Genomic DNA, 25,060 nt, shown 5'->3' with positions numbered 1-25,060 from the left:
GGAGCTCCCATTCTCCTGGATAGACTATATTTTATTCTCTTGTTTAGGGAAGTTCAAGGCTTCACTCCCATCCTTTGCTGGGTCCAATCTGATGTTAATCCTCTTTGTAGACTAAACTCTACGTTCAGGGAGGAGAGATCTGGAGCAGCTTACCTTTCTGTGTGTTCAGCCACACCCTGCTCCTGCAGGTGCCAGCTATGACCTTGCTGCTAGATTTCCCTGCTCCTTCCTGTAGTAGGCTCTTTCTCTGCCAAACCAGTTGCCTGTTGCCAGTCTGCTGTTACCCCAAATGTCACCGCACCTCTGTTGGAATTTCTTTGTCCATGCTTGTCCTGGTGGCCTCATACGCCCTTGTATTTGTTAGAACTTTGTTCAGGTAAATTTTAAACAGAAGTTTCTAATTTACTTCTAGTATCTTAAGCCGTAGGGAGTTTCCTAGCCACCTTGGACACACCCTGTTATCATACATTGTTTATTGGAAAGATAGGTTAAAAATACTTAGTGGTTGACTTAGTAATCAGAAAACAGGTGTAAAAGGCATGTAGAGCTTTCCTTTAAAATGGCAACAACAAGAAACCTGTTTATGCTCAGAGAACTAGGATACCACATTCAACAACAAAAAAGTAACTAAAGCAATTTTGCAGAAAATAGGAAAGAACTCTTGAACATTAAAAATGACATAACAGTCTTCATTTTCTTCTGCCATTGTAATCTCTGTGGTCGTATTTTGTTTGTGCAGGTAAACTATACAGACATGTATGTGGAGGCCCACAAAGGTTTCCTAGTGAGATCTGAACTTGCTTTACCCAGCAGGGCTGCCTAAGGGGATGGATTGACCATGTGTGTGGTCACCAGGTGTTTGGAAGGTCTACACTTGGCTGAGATAGGGGGAGATCTTTTGCTCCACCCCTTGACATTCCTATAAAAGGCCCTCTACAAGATGCAGGAGGGGCCAGTGGATATTGATCCAGGCCCTTCTGAGGCTGTCCTGGGTTTCTATCTGTTTCTCTCCCCTCTATCTAATATCTCTTATCCCTCCCTCCTCAAAAGTACCCTGGGGAAAAAGTGGGGGTGGGTTCCCCCATAGATGGTGCCAGGAACAGGGACAGAGGACCTGGCAAAAGGAGAGTTAGGGGTATCATGGGTGTAAGCGGGCATGCCCAATAATGAATTAAAAATAAAGGTGACAGTATTTTATTCTTGGGAGTGAAAGTAAAGTGTCTGAAAGAAATGCCAAAGTGAAAAATAAGGCTGTAGTAAATATCTCTATCTAGATTTCTTTCTTTCTCTCTTTCTTAATTTCTATCTATAAATTTAAGGAAAAATATAGGATTAGGTATAGGAATATTGGGTAAGAAGAAATTCAGAATAAGAGTAGAATTAGGAATATTGGGTAAGAAAAAACTTAGGGTAAGGTAGAATATAGGAATATAGTGTAGAAAAAACTTAGGATAAGTTAGAAGAGCAACAAGACAGAAGGGCTGTGTTCTTGGGACTGTGAATGCAGACTTCTGAGGAAGAATTGGAGTCATGAAAAAATACTATGAGAGAAAATGGGCAGAAAAAGATTCCTGTGGAAGCTTTTGGCCTATGGATAGCTTAGATCTAAGCCCTGAGTGTCAGGGAAAAAATATTCCCTGAGACAGATGCAGGCGAGACAAAAAACTTCCGCTCTATTGATATTGCCACTGTATGAAAACATTGTACCATCAAATTTAGTTTGCTCTTGGCCATGAAGCTGAAAATAAGGAATAGAAGTCTTGGGAAAAACTTAGTAATTTCTGCCCAAAAAACTGAAAGCTTTTCAGGTCTTTCCTTCTCAGATCTCTTTTCTTTCTATAAGGGTGAAATTAGATTCACCTGGAACAACATGTATCAGAATGGGGAAGTCACCTGTAATTGCCCTAGAAAAAAACACCTCTTGGAACATAGTAAACCCTTTCTGCTGGTTTTATCTCCCCTTCAAGCCAGTATTAGAAAAACAGCAGACACTTTGGACCCTAGCCAGAGTCCCCTACAGCTAGGGCCTACTAAGAGATGCCCCAGGGAATGCCGGCAGAAAGTCAAGCAAGGGCAGCTTCCCTCAGGGTGGAGCGGCAGCAGAGGTGGTGCGGGACGGGGAAAAGCTGCTGATGTGGAGGAAGCAGTAGCTGCAAAGCTGCAATGGCAGCATGGGGAAAACTGAAGCAAAATTTGGCCATACAAATGAGGTCGGCAGGGACAGCAGGAGTCACCCGCCCAACCTCGAGCCCCGAGTCGGTAAATGAGGCTACACGGTGTCCACAACTGAGGAGAGGAGTGAAAAAATCCCTCTGAAAAAGCTCTTTTCACTGACCTGGTGAGGCTGGGAAGCGAAGCCACCAAATGTGACCTGCTCTGGGGACAGTGCCAGGTGAACTGAGAATGCAACAGCCAAAATTGGCCACAGCTGGGACAGGTATATTTGTGAGAATAGGAAAAATGTGCCACGTACTGAAGGTTGAAAAGTTATAACTACAGCCTGAGCTGAATGACTCATGATCAAGTATCACAAAGTGCTGCTTAGGAAATGTAGTTCACAACAGCGTGATGGTATAGAAAAGGTAGATTGGAAAATGTAGTTCGTAACAGCGTGATTGTATAGAAAAGGTAGCTTGGAAAATGTGGTTTGTAACAGTATAGTGGTATAGGTAGGCCCGGAAGAAAATGCAAACAGACCGTGACAATAAAAAACAACTTTCAAATGTTCCCCATAACAGAGGGGAACAACAGCCCAAGGGAAATACTGCCAATACTACACTACCCAAAAAACTGCTTTTTCAGCTCAAAACATCGATTTCTCCTAAGCGCTGCTAGAAAACTTAGCCTTACTTCCTGAAAACAAGAAACAGGTGATGCCTGTCAAGAGGCAATTAAGATGCTAATGACGCTTCTCAAATAATTTTGAAATTTTTAAGAAAGCAAGGGAAAGTGGTCCGTATATTAGAAATTGCTTTACATATGAAAAAACTTATGCACAAATGAAAAACTTGGGTTGTGCTATGAGATACTAGAGGGGACAAATGAGGATAATCAGAAAAGTTCTTTGTCTTTTGAACAGCAGCCTGCAGTGAGTGATTTCTTTGCAAATCTAATGGGAGAACAAGGAAACATGTATTCAGAATGGAGTGACTCCTTTTAGATGGGGACCAAACTCCAGAAAAATCTAGAAGCAATGGTGAATTAGAATGTTTGCTTAATGAATGCACTGATATTTGTGAGAATAGGAAAAATATGCCAAGTACTGAAGGTTGAAAAGTTATAACTACAGCCTGAGTTGAATGACTCATGATCAAAGTATCTCAGCAATTAGTAAAATGGCATCAGGGGTTGAGAAGCTAGTGAATGAAGTAAAAATACTAAATCATGAAAATGTTCTTTCTCAGAGTGAGCTAATAAAAGATGTGTTTCATGATAAATAAAACAACACATCTATGTTCTTGACTCCTTTGGACAGTAGCAGTTTCTGCGAACAAATAACTTTGCCAGAAACATTGGTCTAATAAAAATCTATCAAAGACAAGGGATTGTTGAAAGAGCTCATGGCAGTCTAAAAAAACAGCTTAAAAAAACTAAGAGGCGGGGAAAATGGTACCCTTAGTCATCAAATGAAGCTTGCTGGCTGCCTGAGTTTGATATGAAACATTTTACTTGCTTTATCAGAAAAATCTAAATAATATCAATTATAGACGATTGAGATTAATGATCTACTGAACAATGTTTTTGAGTAATGTTTTACATATTCTCTATTTTTTTTATCTAGACCTTTTAATTTCATAAATAGTACCATAAGAGAAGTGTTCTTATTTCTACTTTTTAAATGAAGTCCAAAGAAAGTAATCTCTGTCTTGTTGGAAGAATAATGTAAATAGTTTTTTTTAAGAAATATCTTCTAGATAGGTGCTAAAGTTTGTAAAATCGTTCTATGGGGTTTCCTTTTGAATATAAGTTTGTAAAAAGTGTAAATAAGTATCGTGATATTTATGCTACTTGTAAACATGTTGAATGTAAGTTTGTAAAAAGTATAAATGTTGAGTGTTAAAAAGTGTAAATGTTGAATCTAAGTTTGTAAAAAGTGTAAATGTTGAATGTAAGTTTGTAAAAAGTGTATAGTGATGTTCATACTAGAAGTGTTTTTATTACTCCTTACCTTCAGATATATTTGAACACCTTTTATGATAGCTTAAAATATAATTTTGTGGTCCCAGTGACCCCTAGAAAACTTAAGTGAAGGTGCCATAATTAGGGGAGCTTTTCTGTCTTCTTCCTCAAAGTTTCTACTTCTCTGTTTCTGTTTAGAAAGGGGTAGGCCTCCCTCAAAGGGGTAGGCCTCCCACAATCCAGTTAGTTTGTACAGAAATTCTACTGCTGTGGTAGGAACACATATGAGCTACTTAAACAGCTAAAAGTGTCTTTATAATTAGCATGAGTTTTTGTTTACTTGAGTGGATGCTTTGAAGTGTTTTGAAATGACTGTTTTCTCCTGGGAATCAAAATAGTCTCTTGAAAATTTTATTGAACATCTGTTAGGAAAGAGTTTTGATGTAGAAAAATGCTTGGTGCAGCTAAGACTGCTGTAGTCTTCTTAGACCAATTCTAAAAAGGATATTCCATCTCTATTATCCTCTACTCCTTTCCTGTGAGGTGTGGCAGCTATGGATATCATTGTGGATGTTTGCAAGCTCTTAGCAGGGACCTCTGTCAGAGCTGAGTTAAACTTTGTACCCCCTCCTGTCAGAGGCTGGTAGCCAAAGCCGGGCAACTTTCTTCTTGATATCTTCCAACCTAAGCCAGAGTATACTTGATGGAAAGTGTATCTCCATGACGGGTAAGGAAGATTATTCAAGAAGGACGACCTAAGACAGGCACAGTCTATCTAAAGGGCCTGGGGGAGCACTTATTATATCAAGAAGGGAGAGTTGTAGAGGCCCACAAAGATTTCCTAGTGAGATCTGAGCTTGCTTTACCCAGCAAAGCTGCATTAGAGAATTGCTTGAACACGTGTGGTTACCAGGTAATTGGAAGGGTCTTCACTTGGCTGAGCTAGGGGGAGGTCTTTTGTTCCACCCCTTGGCATTCCTATAAAAGGTCCTTTAGAAGATACAGGAGGAGTTGGTGGATATTGATCCAGGCCCTCCCGAAGTTATCCTGTGTTTCTGTTTTTCTTCCCTCTATCTTTCTACCTAATATCTCTTATTCCTCTCTCCTCAAGAGTACCCTGGGGAAAAAGCAGGGGTGGGTTCCCCCACACATGTACTTGTAACACTTTTTCCCAATGATACTGTATTGGAATGTTTTTGTAGAGTAAAGCTGGAGGTGACATGGGTAAGATTGAAGAGAAATATATGCTTCTAAATCTTTTAATTTTTTAAGGAATTAAAATATAGTAAAAAAATACATTACTTACTAATTCCTTTTTTATAGATATGTCTCTCCTTAGATTATCATTTCTCATCTTTATGTCTCACCTTTTAAAAAGCTTTCTGATTTTTAGTAGGGAAATAAAATTTCAGATGTTGTTAATTTATATTTTAATTTTTATTTACATATATAAGTGTTTTGCCTGAATGTATGTTTGTGCACCAGGTATGTGCCTGTTGCCTATTGGCTCCCGTGGAACTGGAGTTACAAAAGGTTGTGTGAGTTTCCACGCAGGTGCTGGGAACTGAAATCCAGTCCTCTGGAAGAGTAGTAGGTGCTCTGACCTGCTGAACCATCTCTCTAGCCTAAGATGATGTTAATTTAAAAGTTCTGTTAAGGGTGGGAGGGATGACTAGTGGTTAGAGTGCTTCCTGCTCATCCAGAGGACTTGAGTTCAGTTCCCAGCACCATGTCCAACAGCATTTTAGAATTTTGTGACCTATATGAATTGCTTGCTCATCTTCTTTACCTGAACTTTAGCTGAAATTATCTTGTAGCAATATAAAACCAGAATGCAGGTGTGTCCTCCTTGATTAGACAGTTGACTGAGTGCTGCACCTTGGGGCCACAGTGTTTTAAATTCAATTTTGATTTTTTTTTTTGGTGTGTGTGTGTGTGTGTGTGTGTGTGTGAGAGAGAGAGAGAGAGAGAGAGAGAGAGAGAGAGAGAGAGAGAGAGAGAGAGAGAGAGAGAGAGAAACAAACTAGATAAGGAAACATTTAGTTTCCTTGGGAAAAGACAATATTGAAAAGTGTCTTAGGGTTTTATTGCTGTGAAGAGACACCATGACCACTGCAACTCTTATACAGGAAAATGTTTAACTGGGGCTCACTTACAGTTTCAAGGTTCAGTTCATTATTGTCATGGTGGGAAGTGTGGTGGCATGCAGGCAGACATGGTTCTGAAGATGGAGCTGAGTTCTACATCTGGATCAGAAGGCAGCAGGAAGAGAGTATGACACTGGGCCTGGCTTGAGCATCTGAAACCTCAAAGCCTGCTCCCAGTGACACACTTTCTCCAAGGCCACACCTACTCCAACAAGGCCGCACCTGCAATAATGCCACTCCCTATGAGTCTATGGGGGCCATTTTCATTCAAACCAACATAGGAAGTGTAGGCAGCATCTAGATTCTGACATGTAGCTTGAGTTTTTCTGCCTTGCCCACAGTCAGGACAAATCTCTGTCACCCGCCAGTCCCACAGCCGCTCAGACCCAACCAAGTAAACACAGAGACTTATATTGCTTATAAACTGTATGGCCGTGGCAGGCTTCTTGTTAACTATTCTTATATCTTAAAGTAACGCATTTCTACAAATCTATACCTCGCCACGTGGCTGGTGGCTTATCGGCGTCTTCACATGCTGCTGGTCATGGCGGCGGCTGCAGCCAGTCCTTCTGCCTTCCTGTCCTTTTATTTCTCCTCTCTGTTAGTCCCGCCTATCCTTCCTGCCTAGCCACAGCCGATCAGGTTTTATTTATTGATCAATCAGAACAACTTGACATACAGACCATCCCCCAGCACAGCCAAGTGCAGACCATCTCAGACACCTGCACTCAGGTGTCATGGTCCTAATCATCCTCTATGCGGACCTGCTGGGTAACGCCACAAAGAACCCAAGAAGGGCTCCCACAGGACATACAGAACATCCCACAGCACTGACAGGTATTTAAATCAAATAATATTTCAACGTTAATGCCTTCTAATTTTCTTCCAGACTTTAAAGTATATAGTATGTTTGATTTTAACACTGTAGGTCTTTTCCTAAGCTTTTAGAGTCTTTGTATAATCTGGTTTGTCTTTTTAAAATTAGGCTGTCATCTGTCGATGTAGTCAGCCATTGTCAGGCTTCAGTGCCAGGTGCCTGGAGGATGAGAAGTTGCTTAAAGCCATTAGTACAGCCAACTCAGGAAACCACTACATGTATGTTGTGGATACCAGGCCCAAGGTATGTATCCAAGTACCATGCAGTCTGTTAAATTTATTGTTTATGTCTTTAATTGATGGGAATAAATATATTTGCCCATATATAACATACCTCAATTGTAGTTTTAAGTTAGCAAAGGCTAATGTTATGAAGAAAATCAATCCTCCGAGGGATATTAATTAGGAGACCAGTTCTCAGTGCTCTACTCTAGGCCATGATTTCTTCTGTCTCCTGATATAAAACATATCGATATACACACATATGGAACTCTTTTTTTTTTTTGTTTGTTTGTTTGTTTGTTTTTGTTTTTTAATGACAGGGTCTCACTATGTAACTCAGGCTAGCCTAGAACTCACAGAGATCCTCCTGCCTCTCCCTCCCAAGTGCTGGGATTAAAGATGTGTGCCACCATGCCCTGCCACATTTGGAACTCTTAAAGATGTATTAAGTCTTATCTTAATACTCTCTCCCAAGTTTTCTTTTCCTTTTTTTTTTTTGAGACAGGGTTTCTCTGTGTAGCATCACACCTTTTCCTGGTACTCACTCTGTAGCCCAGGCTGGCCTCGAACTCACAGAGATCCTCCTGGTTCTGCCTCCCGTGTGCTGGTATTAAAGGCGTGCGACGACGACACCACCGCCCGGCTTGAGACAAGCTCTTATGTAGCATTTGTACTAAGTAGCTAAGGATCCTGCTTATTCTGCCTCTACCTCCCAAATGCTGGAATTATAGGCATGCACCACAATACCCAGCTTATCACTCTCTTTGTTACTAAAACTGTTAATTGACAAAACACTTGGTGTTAAAATAATTTGGCCATAATTTGAAAGATTAAAAACTAGAGGAAACAATTATTTAATGTAGGAAACACTGAACTAGAGAACTGTAATGAACAGGAAGTTGCTGTTATCTTGGTGTCTGTGGTACAAGGCTAAATTCTTATCATTGAGACTGAATCAGAATCTGTGCTTCTTTTTATGTGCACGGTAGAGAGCTGATTCACATAGGACCCTGAAATTAGAGTAATTACAATCTTCAGCGGTGACAGCTAACTTTATTTTGATTTCTGTTATAGCATCGCATGCAGAGCTGGTGGGATACACAAAAGGACATTGGCAGAATTATAGTGAGGATTTCTTCAAAAATCTGGAATGATGAGAAAATAAGAGAGAGCGATGAGAAAAAGCGAGTGAGCACTATAGAATACAAGCGACTTTAGGCAGCATTGTGAAAGGGACCATAGTGTCTTAGTGTGAGTCTCCATCACTATGCAACCTCACAAAAGACAAATGGAAAATACAGAAGATGAGGATAACTCGAGTAAATTAGAAAGTATTAATATTAGAAGTTGCTATTAATAATCTTTTGTTAAATATAAAAGGCTTTCTCAGGACTCAGGAGTTGGTAATGTCTCATAAAAAAAAGTTGTGTTCCCTTGTTACTGGAGGCCTGTAATCTAATGATTCTTTTTAGGTGATGTTAGATATAAAAGGTGATTATAGTATATACGTTTTGAGGATTAAATCTGACTGATTTGTAGCTCAAGACCTAATAGTTTTTATTTATATAATTGTCATTGATACAGAAAATATTGATTTTTTTCTACTTGCTTTTCTAAGTTTAAAATTAAGTAGTGATGATATGGAAGCATTTTAAATTTTACTTCAGTCATCATAGATGCTGGTAACTATTGAGTCAGTGGGTATAATTCACCTGTACTTATTACCAGCCCCAGGCCCATTCACTTAATGAAAAGTTATTTTCACCTGATTTACGTCATTTTCTTCATCCATACTCATATGAAAAGAATAGTAATTATAGTAACAGATTGTGTGAAAGAAGCCAGCAAGCCAAATCCTAAGGGTGTCTCTGATCAGTCAACAGTCTGTTTTTCCTCTGGAGAGCAGTTTCTCTTAGGCATGATTCTTGGAGCTATGCCAGGCTGGTGGCTGATGCTGTACACAAGACAGCCGTAGTGCAGTGCTGAGTCTCCACGTGCAAGCTCCGTGGCATAGAGCCGCAGTTCACATCTGGCTCTCAGGGCACCTGTGGTTCTGATCTCACAGTCTGTTTCTGCAAACTGAGCTCTCTAGCTCTACCTATCTCCAAATCCAGATTTAGATAGGAAACATTCCTTTCTTTTTAAGTTTGAGTTGTTACAGAACTGTGGAAAGCTGGTGAGAGTGTAGATGAATGATCTTGAATTTTCGAGTCTGGTGGACTAGACTTTCTTCTGTGTGACAGCCACATTTCCCGCACACTGCCCTTCTTCACTGCTGGTGATGTGGCAGTTTTGCTTGTTAAAGAATAGTAGCTTATTCAGTTTTGATGAGTTGCTTTAAATGCTCTCCTGCCTATGAAGTGTGACTTACTGTTTTTATGGCATTTTGATAAACTAAAGATAAAAATAATTTGATTGTAAATTTCTAAAATTTTGAATTTTAGCTGAATGCAATGGCTAACAGAGCAGCCGGAAAAGGTTATGAAAATGAAGACAACTATTCTAATATTAGATTTCAGTTTGTTGGAATAGAAAATATTCATGTCATGAGATCCAGCCTTCAGAAATTACTAGAAGGTATGATTATTGTACACCTTTTAGAAAGCTTTGTGAGATAGAAATATAGGAATAGTCACGTAGGCTTTGAATGTTCTGTCAGCCACACTCAAAAAGTAAAGAGAATGTGGGATTGATGTTGATAATATACTTAATATAGTAAAAGTATTATTTTTAGCATGTAGTGAGTATAAAAACTGACAGACTAGCCTTTCTACTTCCCTCCCCTTCCCTCTTCCTTCCCTCCTTCCCTCTCTCTCCCTCTCTCCTTCCCTCCCTTCTTCCCTCCTTTTCTCCCTCCCTCCCTCCCTCTCTCTTTCTCACACACTCAGTTGCTTACTCATATCTTTTTGAGAAGGGTTTCATTTAATCCAAGGTATCCTTGAGCTAACTCTGTAGCCAAGGCTTGCCTTGCGATCCCGATCCTCTTGTTTCAGCTTCTCGGGTGTTGGGATTACAGGTGTGCACAACCACATCCTGTGAGACCTTTTATTGTCATCAACTCTTAGAAAGCAATAGTGTTTCTATACTTAGATCTCACTTCGGCCTAGCCACATTTCAAGGCTCAGTAGCTTCATTTTGGGTGGGAGCTGCTCTATCTGAACAGCTGTAATGATTTACAGGTCACTGTTGTTAGAGGTCTTTGAATAGTCAGTATATTCTAGTCATGATGTCATTAAAAACTTAAAATATGAAATAGTCAAACATTTGCACTACCTTTTAAAAGGCAATCAAACATTTCTTTTAAGCCCAAGGAAGGACAAAAAAGGCCCCCAAAGTATTACTCAGCCTCTAATAGCACGTTTTATTTATTTATTTTATTTTATTTTTGCACATTTTATTTATATGCACTTTTTCCAGTTCACTCCCCTTGCAATAGCCTGAAAGGATGAATGGAAACTCTCGCCCATTCTAACTGAAACCCTTCTTCCCTGTTTCCCAGTGAATGGCAACAAGGGGCTGTCTGTCAACGACTTCTACTCTGGTTTGGAGAACTCAGGATGGCTTCGCCATATCAAGGCTGTTTTGGATGCTGCAATCTTCTTAGCTAAGGTAATCATCTCTCATTGGTTTGGGGTTGGTAAGTTTGGGAAGGAATGCTTTTAGCCTTGGTACAGATGTCTGTTCTGCTCAAACAACCTTTGCTCTTCTTTACCTCTTTAATGGAGTTCACTTCAGTTTGAAGTGGTACCTAATATGGAGATTTACAATTACCAAGTACTTAGAAACAACTGTTTTGTTTGCTTGCTTTGTTTCTGTTGTTTGTTGTTTTAATTGCCGTGGCAACAGTGTTATTGCAGAGCAAGCTCTTCTTTATAGTGTGTATCTTCTAGTGTGGGTTTTGGTATGCAACCTTATTGATTTATGAACAGTGTGTTTTATGGGAATCTGAGTGTGTCATTTTTTCCCCAGGCAATAGTGGTGGAAAATGCAAGTGTGCTGGTGCACTGTTCGGATGGGTGGGACAGGACTTCCCAAGTCTGTTCCCTTGGTTCGCTTTTGTTGGATCCCCACTACAGGACAATGGAAGGATTCATGGTAAGGATTTATTCCATTGGACACAGTGATTCATCTGTCCAGGGGATGCTTGGCAATATTCAAAGACAGTTTTATACTAAGGTCATGTTGCTGGTGGATTCTGCTAAGCAGGTGACCCTGCATAGGACAGTTCTTGTTAAAGATCCTGGGGCCCTTGATGTCAGTGCTTCTGAGGCAGAGGACCTGCAGTTAGACCGAACTCCATTTGTGCCACAGTTTTTGGCAAAATATTTCAGATCTAGAAGTTGACACCCCACCACCACTGCCCTAAAGCGTTACCAACAGAATTGTTGAGATTTTTCTCCCACATCTTTATCTAATGAACGTATTGTGTGAAACACAGTACTGAACTTTAAGTCATGTTGAGACAGTGTTCATGTATCGCACTGACGGTAAGTGAAACATTGTGGTGTCACTTCTGTCTGTAAAACCAAATTTCTAATTGAACTGTTTCCTACTAGGCAGGATTTTATCTTCTGTTTATTTTGTTTTGTATTTGATTAGATTAACTTCCAAATTTTACATGGTAAGCCAGGTATATTAAGCTGAGTCTGAAAGCCTAGCATTTGGGAGGTGAAGACAAGAGAGTCAGGAATTTAAGGTCATCCTTTACTATGTTATCAGTTTGAGACCAGCCTGAGCTTCATGAAACCCTGTCTAAAAATAAAACAAATTTACATAGAAATACATGGTGAGTGCATGAAGAGATATTAGAGATGTTTTTAAGCTTTTAATTATTAAACAGTGTCCTTGTGACAAGGGTCAGCACCATTATTTGGCTATATTCTCATACTGAATCAAATGGAAATAACAACAAACTAAATAGAAATAAAAAATCTATAGGAAAATGGTGCTAAAAAAATAACATTTAAGCTTACTTTGCGAATATAAGTGAGGAATGTTATTCTTAGCTCCTTTGCTAGGCATTTGGATAAGCTGTGTATGAAATGTTCAGGAACACAGCAGCCCCTTTAGTAACATGGGTGATACATGAGGGAGGTGAGAGTAAGCTTGGTGCACAGCAATTGTAGGGTGAGAGCCTGAGGAAGAGGATACTGGGATGTGTACTTTCCCCTCTGGGCCATGAGAGCCATTTAGTAATACATAAAGAGCAAGCAGTAGCTTGATGAGAGATGCTCTGTAAAGGTTACCTTGGCATCTTGAAGTCAGAAGGGGGTGGGACGGAGGCTCAGGGTCCAGTATAGCGACTATTGGGCCAGTTGAAGAGGGAGGACTGGAAGGAAGGCAGCAGAGCACTCACAAGTAGACGGAGATGATGGGTTCACGGGACAGTGGCAAAGGAGGACCAGTGCGGACCAGTCATGCACTGAATGGGAGTGGAGGACAGGAGCCCTCACCTAGGTTTCCAGGCTGCTGAGTCAACGTCTGGTGCTTCCTGCTCTCCTCTGAGCTAAGGTCGGAGCAAGCTCAAGAGAATACTAAGTTAGGATGGATAGAATGATGGAGGCCCACCCACAGTCACAGTGTAGAGGACACAAAGCCATCCGTGATAGAGCCTGTAAATGTGCTCAAGAAACTGCACTCTTGACCAGTTTGCTATGTTAAATGGATTTAACAATGGAGATGCCAAAAAAGATGACCATCTTGTCAAAGAAGGCACTTGGTGACTGTGGGAGGAGGTTATGAGGTGTGTCAAGCACTAAGAAGGTACTCCAGATCTGACTGGGAACATTAGAGATCTGTTCTCACTGCCTTGGGGGTGCATGCCTTTAGTCCCTGCACTTGGGAAGTTCAGACAAGAAGATGGGGTGACCAGGCCAACCTGGGTTTCATATTGAGAAGCTGATTCAAACAAAGAGAAAAGGAAAAGAAAAAGAAAGATCTTACTTATTTTGGTGGAGTTGGGCAGTAGAGAATCCATGACATGAAAACTCAACTGTGTAGTTCAGTCTGAGGCATGACGTCAGCGTTGGGATTTGAATAAGAGCTGTCCCTTTTATTGACCCTGTATTGTTTCCCAAGAGACAGAGTCTTGCTTATCATTTTTCTTATGTTTTATGTAAACAATGTACAAGTAAGCCAAATGGTTTAAAACACCCCCCCACCCTGAACTACCCAGAGTTGGCCATTATTAACATTTTAATTTACTTTTTCCTAGTTCCCCTCTCCCACCCCAAACTCTATTTGAGGTCAGGGTTTCCCTATCTGGTCTTGAACTCTGTACTCTCCTGCCTGAGCCTCTGAGTGCTGGATTACAGCTGGCTTTCTCTGGCCTTTTGGGTGTCATTTTTATATGTACAAAAATGTAATTCTGCCTTACCAGGTGTGCTCCCAGTAAGTGCAGCAGGAACAGTTTGTCTAGGACCGCTTCTTGTATGTTTTCACTCTTCAGTAACCCTCACTCTAGTCTAGGTCCGGGCTATCTTTTTACCTGTAGTATTTTTATATTTTTATTTCTGATCTTAGCAGAATTGTCACAACATTTTTTTTTTTTAAGTTGAAAATAGTTATATAGTTGGTTTTGCTTTTTCTCACTAGGTTTTAATAGAAAAAGATTGGATATCGTTTGGGCATAAATTTTCAGAGAGGTGAGTGGCAATCCATCTTTGCAAAAATGTACCACTGTGTTCTGTTCTTGGGAGTTGGCACATCTCTGTGGCGTGAGCGCTGGAGCTATGAATTGTAGGAGCCAGACCTAACGTCTCCGTTAGCTCTTTCTTGTCATGCCTCGTGGCCATTGAGGTTTTTCTGAGAAAGAGACAGTCTGGTGACAGGGCTGGCCTTGAACTTCTGGTCCTGCAGAGGTTAGAGATGTGTAGTAAATGATGGTTACAAATGGACTTTAATATGTCTGAATTACATATGTAACACGTGTGTGTACTAGTTTTGTATGTTTAAGTTTACAGTACCTAAGCAGTGACCTTCTTTCAGAGGCATTTTTAAAAGCCTGTGCTTTCTGGGGCGGGGCTAGGTGTGGCCATCTGGACGGTGACCCAAAGGAAGTCTCACCGGTGTTTACTCAGTTCTTGGAGTGTGTGTGGCATCTGACAGAGCAGTTCCCACAAGCCTTTGAGTTCAACGAAGCGTTCCTTCTTCAGATCCATGAGCATGTGCATTCATGCCAGTTCGGGAACTTCCTCGGGAACTGCCAGAAGGAGAGAGAGGAGCTCAAGTAAGTGGATGATGAAAGACCCCCCCCCCCAAACCACCCAAGTCAGCCGCCATAAGTCATGGCTGCACAATGAAGTGCCTGGACACTTTCAAATAGAGCTGAATTTTACTCCAGAGTTTATTGTCTGTAGTTTTGAAGCTTAAGTACTCTACTAATGTCTGCCGCCATCCCTGGTAATAGTAAAAATGCATTTTGAAATATACTTTGAAGTATAATCGTATCCAGAAAAGTACATGTAGGATATGTAGCCAGCTCAGTAAATCTCACTACTACATGCGTGCCTGCGCACATGCACACACACACACACACACACACACACACACACTCACACACACAGCCAGTACCCAGGACAAGAACCCTCTGCTCTAGTTTCTCTTGGCACTTACTCCTCTTTTGTTTCTCAGAAAGTGTTGATCACTAGTTTTGTAGCAGTAGAAGATGAAAACTATGGGTTTGTCTTCTGGTAAGATGGCAGTTTATAGTTCTCCTCCCTGTGGGCAAACAGGTCTGCTGGCATTGGCTGCTACATGGTGTCCCTGATGTGGGTCTGAATGCTGCACTTGACCCCCCACCTGTTCTTTCCTAGCCAGCTTGTGTTTGGGGGCTTGGATTCTGAGTTCAGACTTCTTACAGTAACAGCGAACCTAGAACTTCCGAGTGACATAGAATCTAGAACTTTCGAGTGACATAGAGAGAGGCTGTCCCTGGTTGGAGGTGGAAGACAGCCATGTGCCCACATTCCCGGTGGGGCTGACAGCAGAACTGAGGTGACACGGGAAACTCGAAAGGTGTAATGGGCGTGACAGATGAGTGGACTGTGCAGAGGTGAACAGTAAGGAACAAGATGACGTTAGCTTTGGGCTGTAGTCAAAATGGCTTTTTATAATTAGCCTGGTGACTTTTCTTGGGGTACAGATCTATTTTAGGAAAAACTTCTCAACTGATACCAAACGTCCTCAAACAATGAGAAGAGGAAAATAACAATGACTTTTTCCTAATAGTCCTTCTTAGAGCACACCTGTGGGCCATCTTGGGGCACATGAGACTGGTGCATGCCTGCATCATCTGTTGGGCTCACTGCAGTGTATATGCCTCGCCTGCAGCCAGCTGTCCACTACCCACATGCTTTAGACGAGCACGGAGCCTGCATTTCAAACTCTGCCACCGACATGCATTTCTGTCCTGTAGTATTAGCCATCATGGCCCAGCCTGGGGCTGTGAGAATAAGGCAGACGAGCTTCACTGCACCAGTGTCCAGCTGTGAGGCTTGGCAGTCGGGGTGTGTGAGAAGAATCCCTGAGTGGACAAGGCTGAGAAACAGGTTGATTTGTAGCAGTGTACTAGCTGTAGGAGGAAGTCTACAGCTGGAAGCCACTGGAAGCAACCACCTCATCTTAGACTTAGCAGCCTCTGCACCACCGGGTGAGACTCTTAAGTTGTCCTTCTTCTCTAAGGTTGAAGGAGAGAACTTACTCCCTGTGGTCCTTTCTTTTGGATGACAAGCAGAAGTACTTAAATCCTCTCTACAGTTCCACATCTGAGACAGTCTTGGAGCCAAATACAGTTTCTTTCAACTTTAAGTAAGTTGGCACCGTTGAAGCATTTATATGGGATTTTTCTCAAACAAATTTGGGGAACTTTTAAAAATATTTATTTTATTTTTATCATTATTTGCATGAGTGTTTTGCCTGTGTGTATATCTGTGCAGTGTGTGTGTGTGTGTGTGTGTGTGTGTGTGTGTGTGTGTGTGTGTGTGGCGCCTTAGCAGACCAGAAGAGGGCCTCAGATTTCCTGGAACCAGAGTTACAAATGGTTGTGAGCTGCCATGTGTGTGCTGGGAACTAAACCCAAGTCCTCTAGAAAAGCAGCCAGTGCTCTTAACCACTGAGCCACCTCTACTCCCTAAAAATATTATTTTAACTAAACATTTATGGGGTGCCATGTGATCATTGTATACATGTATATAATAATGACCAGATGAAGATAGTTAGCATTCCCATCCTTTTACACTGTCTTCTTGATTTTAATGAACAAACAGTGTATGTTTATGAACAGTGATATTTGGGAACCTGTGTACAGTGTGTGTTGATCAGATGAGAGCAGTTGGTGTTTCTGTCTCATTGTTACTGTGTGCAAGCTCCTCTCGGCTGTTTCTAGAGCTCCGAACAGGCCGTGTGAGCTGTTCCCACTCTGCTGTGCTGAGAGCCCCAGAGCTCACTATTCCATCGAATGCTGTTTGGTTAAAAACTTCTTTGTTATAAAGGTTTTGGAGAAACATGTACCACCAGTTTGATCGGACGCTCCATCCTCGACAGTCTGTATTGAACATAGTTATGAATATGAATGAGCAAAACAAGCAGTTAGAGGAAGACATTAAAGACCTAGAATCTGTAAGTATGAGTTGTCTAATAAACATATTTGTTTAATTTACTGAGTGGAAGTGTCTTCCATTTTGGGTCTCCTAGATTACAGATGAAGAAAGTCTATTGCACATTTTGTTTCCTTTTGTTGAGAATCAACTTCCAAATGGTGCTCGCTTTCCTCTCGGCCTGCTTACCTTTTCCTTTTTGAGTTGTCAGGGTTCCTTATATGCTGATTATCTGCTGGCTTATTGGAAATAGCTTTGTCTGGCCTAGTCTTCTCTTTTCCCCCTTCTGTTGTTCTCTTTATGCTCCGTTATGTGTGTGTGTTAAATCTCTCCCCACGGTAAGATTTTCCTATAATCATTTCTCTGCCATCATATATAACAAAAAAGTTGAACAAGTGTGTGTGTGTGTGTGTGTGTGTGTATGTATGTATATATATATATATATTGTGTGTGTGTGTATGTATATATATATATTGTGTGTGTGTGTGTGTGTGTGTGTGTGTGTGTGAGAGAGAGAGAGAGAGGGGTGGGGAGAGAGAGAATATATGCTAGACGGTTGTTTTTGTTCCGGGTGACTGTCTGTCTGCTTCTGAGGCAGATGTTTTCTATTGTCTCTTAGATGAGAAAGTGCTGACTGCTTGACTAAACCGTAGGGGACATGTTAATGTTAAGGCGGGGAAGGGCAAGACATAAGCAACAGGAGACAATTGTCTGGAGACAGTTGATTTGGAGAGCATGATGCTCTGCCAGAGGTACTTTAAATCTTATGCTTAAAAAAATAAAAATGGTTGTGTGACCTTCCAAAGGTCACTTTGCAGCCCTTAGTGAGGGACACCCTGAGAGACGCTCGCTGTGGTCAGCAAGGCCTTCAACTGACTAAGGTGTGGTCCTTGTTATGTTAGAGTAACTTCGTGAGCATGTTCTCCACCTTCCTTCCTGTCCTTACAAACCGCTTGTTAAACATCTTATGTGATATCTGTGCTTCTGGCACATGAAGACCTAGCAATCTTTCCAGTCAAAGCTGGTTGAATTGATTGTCAAATGTAAAAGCTTAATGAAGCATTTTCCTTGATAAATTTAACCTATTGGGATTTTTAGTTACTGAGTTTATGATTGTGTATCATGTACAAGGGAAACATTTGTAAAAGCATATTTTCTTCACTTAACATAGATTGATCACCTATTATCTATAGTTAACTAATGTTTTTTCAATGGTCTGTTTTAGAAAATTACGCAATGCAAAAATGGTATCTTAACGAAGGACTTGCTGCATGCCGTCCACCCTGAACCACCTGCCCTCAAAACCTCCCTGTGTCTGAAGGAGCAGAGTCTGCTTCCGGTGAACGACACACTTCGAGCTATAGAGGGCAGCAACCCAGCAGATAATCGGTACTGTGACTACCCCGAGGAGTTTTCCAAGTCGGAGCCTGCTGTGGTCAGCTTGGAGTACGGTGTGGCGAGGATGACCTGTTAGACTCCTTCAGTGTTTGCCTGGACTGACTGTAGTGGTGAGGATGGTCTGGACACATGGGCACGGGGTTTGTCGAATGGCTTTGGGGCTTAACAGCAGGTGAATAGTTGAGAATAGGATCATAACTGCTCTTGAGAGGAATAAGTCAGCTAAGTGCCACTTGTAGCAAGAGCAATATTCATTTCTGTAGGAAGTGAGTAGTAGTGTGTGCACTTACTAGAAATGATTTACACAGTATACGAGTGAGCTGACGGTCTGTTGATTCAGATGTTAATTACAGCCAAGCTCAGATAGCTTTTCTGAAGTGTAATTTAACTCGGAGAAAACAGACCTGACAACCTGAACCCTTCATGATTGACATGGCATGTGCTTTCAGGTCTAGAGATGCGTGACTGTGCGTGTATTTTGCCATTTAGTGACGTTTTAACATTGAAGTGCCATGAAAAGTACTTCTAAGACAGCCTTAAAGTAAATTCTCAGTTTATTCTTTACGTTTTATAGCCAAGGACAAGGTGTCTGATTTCTCCTTTCGCCAGCCTTACTTCCTGAAAAGAACTGCACTCTCATGACGGGAGGGTCTCCCGCTGGCTGCCCGGCTCCTGCATAGAAGGTTGCAGACTCTGGTGTTCGTAATTGGCCAGCCCCACCCACACTCAGAGCTAACGCCTCCCAAGGCTTTGTTCTGCTTGTCATTTGTTTCAAGCTGCAGCTGACAGTTCATTGTTTACAGCTTAGAGGTCTGATTTCTTAGACACATGACCACGTTTGGCATTTACGTTCGGATTACTGCATTCTGTTAATTCTTACATCGTGGTTGGCTTGAATCCTTTGCTAACCGCACATTTAAAGCAGCAAAGCTCTAAAGTGTTCTGAATACTAAGTACATTCTTAGCTGCCTGATCTCCTAGAACATTTCACATTCGTGTTCCTGCCTACAAACTTTCCGGTAAAGCGAAAAGGGGTGTACTGACAGTGGAGATCTTGTTTGGTTGTGTGAATTTTAAAGCAGGCATTTTTATGTGGAATATATTTCTTTTCTCTTAACTCTAGAAGGGACAGAAAGGGAGCACTGAGGGGAGCCAGTTAATGTCCAAGAAAAGCAGCTTTAACTCTGGGAAAGGGTTTGCTTTGCTTTGTTACAGTCATTCTTTATTCTGTGCACTAGGGCATACCTATCTTTTCAAAAAATCACTTTCAGTTGACAGTATTACCAGCTGGCTTTGAAACAAAGTTTAATATCATGGACGGCATGAGGTACAGTTCAAGGGCACTAAGAAATCTGCATATGTCATCTTACATATCTCCTGATTACACCTATATCTGTAATATTTCTTGTATTACTTTTCAACATATGTATCTTTTTTTTTAAAAAAAGAAGAAAGCTCTATTGTATGTGATTTTTATCTAGTCCTGTTTATTTTTCCAATTCACTTCTGAAAGACCTTATGTATTAAAAACACTGCATTTTAAAAAGTAACAAATGTACTATAAGAATATAACATATAATTAATGGTGTTTAGACATTGGAAAAGGAAACTTAATCTCTGTAGCCACAACAGGAAGCTTTTGTGCCTTGGTTCCAACAGGTTGTGGTTTTAAACTCTTCTATGGCAGACTTCTTGTAGTCATCATTTTGGTTCATTATGCTAATCTTCAACTTCACATGCACATATGTGTTTACGTGCTCACACACAGATAACATCCTGGGTGATGTACAGGGCATATGTTGGTGAAAGTCTGTGTAAATGTCTTAAAAGATTGGATTTATGTTCATTGTGTTTGAGGATGTATAGCATGTAAATTATTTCATGTATTATTTAAAGGCAATTAAATGTTCATGTTTTCCTTTGAATGTTTTTGTTTGTTTGTTTTTGTTTTTCGAGACAGGGTTTCTCTGTGTAGCTTTGGAGCCTGTCCTGGAACTCACTCTGTAGCCCAGGCTGGCCTTGAACTCATAGAGATCCGCCTGCCTCCCCCGACCCCCACCCCACCCCCACCCCCAGTGCTGGGATTAAAGGTGCGCCACCACCACCCGGCTTAAATGTTTTTCTTTTGGGAAAAAAACAAATGAGGATTTGGGAGGAGAACCGACCACTGTCACTTTACTAGCCAGGCGTAATTCCTGACTGCTTGCTAAATACTTCTTATACTCACAGATCAGGTTTTCTCTTGTCCCGCATTAAAGAAACTTCTCTTTGTAGCAGATGGAGACCATACCAGAAACCCACACTGGCCAAAACGCACAGACCAACTGACCATGGGGTGCCTGGTACCCACTGGCACAGCTACAGCCCAGCCCCAGATGTAGGGTTCAGGGAGCATAGCGGAGTAGGGTGGACAGAAGGAGTGTAAGAGCCGGGCACCAGGAAGTCTGCTTTGAGACTGGGTCCTTAGAAATGACAGGAGCTACACCTGTCGTACCCTAACAGTGTGGCCGCCTAAACAAGACCTGGACAGTGACAGCACCAGCTGGCCTGGCAACATGGAGGGGAAGATCTCACAGGACCTCACCGTAGACATACAACCACAGGAAACTAATGGTTGCGGAGAGAGGGAGAAGCGGTCTGCCCCAGGGACAATCCAGGAAATGTTATCCCCGAGCAAGTGGTCAGCCCTGAAGTCATGTCCATACAAGCAAGTCTCAAAAGGGGAAACAGAGACAAATGGCATCAGGTTGTGATTCTTTGTGCCCACTCAGGCAAAGGGTCTTACACATTCCCTTACCACAACAGTAAAGTTTTTAGCATTTCACGTTCCGAAGGTTGTTGATAAATTCCTTGTATATACAAAACCGCTTTCTGAATAGTTAACCCAGGCTAGTGGTGGCCAGGCTCAGTAGAGAGAGGTGACAGTTGTGGAAGTTCCTTCATCAGTGGTATGTGTTCTGGGCCATTGCCTGCTTGCATGCGGAAGGCTGGGTCCACCAAGTAGATCCATTCAAGACGAACTGACCCAGGGGCAGGCTTGGATGCCAGTGTAAAGAAGAAATCATGGGCCAAGAAATGGGCAGCTTTGCTATGAGTGTTTGGGACCAGTTTTCTGGATGAGAAGCAAGGTGGAGAACTATGAGAAAAAAGATGATCTCCCTCTCCCTCTCCCTCCCCGCTTCTGTTACTGTTAATCTGAAGAACAAGGATTTGGAGTGAGCCTCTCCTTTTATGAAATTTTTTTTCAGGTCAACTTAAGAATTCTGAAAATTTTCCAGCTGGCAGTTCTCCTTGTAACCATTTAGGTATGTCCTGCTGCCTGTGGGCCTCATGTCTCCAGGGTAGGTATGACCTTAGCCCACCACATTTGTAGATGACAGTGTCATATTGCAAAAAAGTTAGACCCTCCCCCACTTCTCTTTTTTATTGACCAAGTCTTAATTATCGTCTTTACTTTTCCATCTACAAGTCCAAGTGTTAGCACAACTCAGGTGTATATGCAACCCTTGACCTTTAGGAACTCTGTCAAGAAGAAAGACAGTCTAATAGTCTAGAATAGTTAAAGACTGTGCATCACGTACTTGATATCTTAAGAGAAAACAGGAAACCTGTTTTTTTTGGGGTTTGGGGGGTTCGAGACAGGGTTTCTCTGTGTAGCTTTGCGTCTTTCCTGGAACTCACTTGGTAGCCCAGGCTGACCTCAAACTCACAGAGATCTGCCTGGCTCTGCCTCCTGAGTGCTGGGATTAAAGGCGTGCGCCATCACCGCCCCGCAAACCCTGGTATTTTAACACACAGTGTTAGTCCAGCTCTTTCTAGGAAAGTGAAATGTCCCCATGCACAGTAACAGTGGGATTCGTAGCTGAAAGCAACTTTGAGGAGACAGGTTGACTCTGGAGTCCCCAGCTGGGTTTCTGGTCCCATCCATAGACACAGGCTGGGAGTCAGGAGTGGTAAGCATTGAGTAGGAATGTGTATTAGAATCTAGCAGTGTTAGGGCTGGAGACACGGGTTCAGTTTCCAGCAACCCATGTTGGACGGCTCACAACAGCTCCAGGGCTTCTGACTCCCTCTTCTAGCTCCCCCAGGTACGCAGAAACACAGCATACACACATAGACACACTCACTCATAAATGAAAGTCATACAGAAGGACAAAGGTGAAAAATTGTTACTAAAATGGTTAGTTGTTTTTTCTTGACACTCTGATAAAATACCCGAAGAAGCAACTTGAGAGAGGAAGGACTTAGTTTGTTTTAGGGTTTGACAAAGGGCAGTGAGTTGTGACAGGGAAGGCATGGCAGAATCTGTGCCTCGTGGCTATGGTAGGAGTGTGATGTAGCTAATTCATGAGCGAGGAGACAGAGGCAGACCTCTCCAGCTGCCAGGAGCTGGGCAGGCCCTAGTCCTTCAGCCCTGCTCCTGTTGCCCAAGGTCTGCCAACTACACCCTGTATCTACAGTGTTCTACAACCTCCCCAAACAGCGCCACGGGCCGGAGACCTCACATTCCAGCTGTAACAGTTTCACACCCAGTGAAGTGATCGGCTATGGGGAGTGGGTAGACGGCCATTTCTCCACGAGGCTTCAGTCCTGTTAACCAGGGAATGACATTTAGAAACCAAACTACATTCTAGCTGTGCGGCTTGCTAAAGGAGTTGTTGTTGCTTCAAGTATCTAATTGTTTTAAGTGTTTGATTGATCTATACAGGATTTGTGTTTGTATATAGAAAGATGAACGGATCCAAACATTTTCCCAAAATGACTGTTTTTTAATAAATGACTTTATCTTCTTACTCATGATACATCACTTCCATGTAATTCTGGAATCTTCTGTAGCATTACTTTTTGTCCAAATACCAAAGCCCTGCACAGCCAGGCATGGTGGCAGAAACCTGCGATCACAGCCCTCTTGAGGCAGAGGCAGGTGTAGCTAGAGTTTTTCTGGTCCTGCCTGGCCCACAGTCAGGACAAATCTCTGTTACCCACCAGTCCTGCAGCAGCTCAGACCCAACCAAGTAAACACAGAGACTTACAAATGGCGCCCAATGTGTTGGCAAGAGTTTCTACCTAAAACCCGAGTAAAAAGATTCTAAAACGGAGCTAAAAACAGTTCCTAGTTGTTTCTCTCAAGTTAGCGGCAGCCTGCATGTTTGAGCTACTATGGTGGGTTCCTGGCGTGTGCACTTGACCTGTAATATGGCAGGAATGAAGCCTCTGCAAGTGGCACATTAAGCTGCGTGGTAGATTTAGCCTTTGCTAGAACAAAACAAAACAAGGTTTCTGGGCTACACGCTGCTTTGATAGAAGCATAGACCCACTATTTCTGAGAGTTGATGGTTCCCAGAGCTGGTGGAAAATGTACCACCGCCATGTTGGGAAGCTGAAGTGGGTGGATCCAGCAGCCACAGCGCCTTTTCAGTCTTGGAATGCTGCAGTTTAAAGCAATAGGCTCAAGGTAATACAAAAAATAAGCCACGTAAAGATGGCTACCACACAGAGAATCTGGATTATGTTCTCTTTGATATTCATAACTGAAGAGAAACATTTGATTGCAAAAGCTGCTGAGTTATGCCATAATGTATATTTTAAAGGTACCTTGACTTCAAAATTTGGATGTAAGGATATGTTGCTTTGGAAAGGAGGCTCTGCTTTTGTTTCCACAGAAAGCCAGAGGCTATGGATTTGTTCCAGATTAAGATACATCAGGTTTGACCAGCCAAGACCCCCTGAAAAGTCTCTGATGACACCATGGCCCAGATGATCCAACATCCAGAACCGTTTCAAGGCAACTGGCTCAGAGGATACACCCTCATGGACTACTCCATAATCCTAAAATTTTTTTTATGTGCCCATAAGATACAGCACCCCCCTCCAACAGCAAGTAGTAAGAGAAGCTACGCCCAAATTCCCAAATATACCAAGCTGGCTTTGGAGATATGTAAAAGTTAAAACCTTCCTCTTTAAACAAAAAAAAAAAAAAGAAAGAAAGAAAAGAAAAGGGGAAGTGCTATGGGATGGTCTGTATGTCAAATTACTCTGATTGGTCAATAAATAAAACACTGCTTGGCTAGTGGCCAGGCAGGAAGTATAGGCGGGACTAACAGAGGAGAACAGAAAAAACAGGAAGGCAGAGGGAGACACTGCCAGCCGCCACCATGACAAGAAGCATGTGAAGACGCCGGTAAGCCATGAGCCATGTGGCAAGGTATAGATTTGTGGAAATGGATTAATTTAAGCTGTAAGAACAGTTAGCAAGGAGCCTGCCACAGCCATACAGTTTGTATGCAATATAAGTCTCTGTGTTTACTTGGTTGGGTCTGAGCAGCTGTGGGACTGGCGGGTGACAGAGATTTGTCCTGACTGTGGGCAAGGCAGGCAAACTCTAGCTACAGGCAGGAGGATTTTGAATTCAAGGTCAGCCTGGGCTACATAAGGAAATCTTGTTTCAAAAACTAAAATAACTCAGCCCCCCCCCCAATAAACAGTAAAATGCCCTATATGGGTGACACAGTTGTAATTATCAAGGCTCTGTGGTCTGACTTTGCCCTGTCACTGTTCCCTCAGGGTCTTGGGGCTTTCTTTGCCCTCCCCCTCCCCCATTTTGAAGCAATTTCAACCATAGAGCAAAGTCGCAAAGACAGGCAGTGCTTTTTTCCCTGAGCTCCTTCAAGAACAAGATACTGGTCAGATGCACTCGGGAGA

At 42.1% G+C, this 25,060-nt stretch overlaps 1 protein-coding gene across 4 annotated transcripts in view; it reads left to right on the top strand.

The window, feature by feature from the left end:
- Window positions 1-20,283, top strand: part of Mtmr6 (myotubularin related protein 6) — a 42,377-nt gene extending 22,094 nt beyond the window's left edge. For 2 of the 4 annotated variants that reach the window (XM_028870370.2, XM_037208486.1), the window contains exons 6-14: window positions 7,252-7,386; window positions 9,809-9,941; window positions 10,864-10,973; window positions 11,334-11,459; window positions 13,959-14,008; window positions 14,392-14,592; window positions 16,047-16,172; window positions 16,856-16,982; window positions 18,186-18,434. In XM_028870370.2, coding sequence (XP_028726203.1) covers window positions 7,252-7,386; window positions 9,809-9,941; window positions 10,864-10,973; window positions 11,334-11,459; window positions 13,959-14,008; window positions 14,392-14,592; window positions 16,047-16,172; window positions 16,856-16,982; window positions 18,186-18,434 — 1,257 coding nt within the window. Of the gene's footprint in view, window positions 1-7,251; window positions 7,387-8,438; window positions 8,553-9,808; window positions 9,942-10,863; window positions 10,974-11,333; window positions 11,460-13,958; window positions 14,009-14,391; window positions 14,593-16,046; window positions 16,173-16,855; window positions 16,983-18,185 lie in introns of all 4 variants that reach the window. The other 2 variants (XM_037208487.1, XM_037208485.1) reach the window with 2 other exon arrangements.
- Window positions 20,284-25,060: the final 4,777 nt, after the last annotated feature.

The sequence above is a fragment of the Peromyscus leucopus genome, chromosome 9, assembly GCF_004664715.2.
Source record: "Peromyscus leucopus breed LL Stock chromosome 9, UCI_PerLeu_2.1, whole genome shotgun sequence".
NCBI lineage: Eukaryota > Metazoa > Chordata > Mammalia > Rodentia > Cricetidae > Peromyscus > Peromyscus leucopus.
Note: the sequence above shows the minus strand (reverse complement) of the source record. Positions and strands in the feature narration are given on the sequence as shown.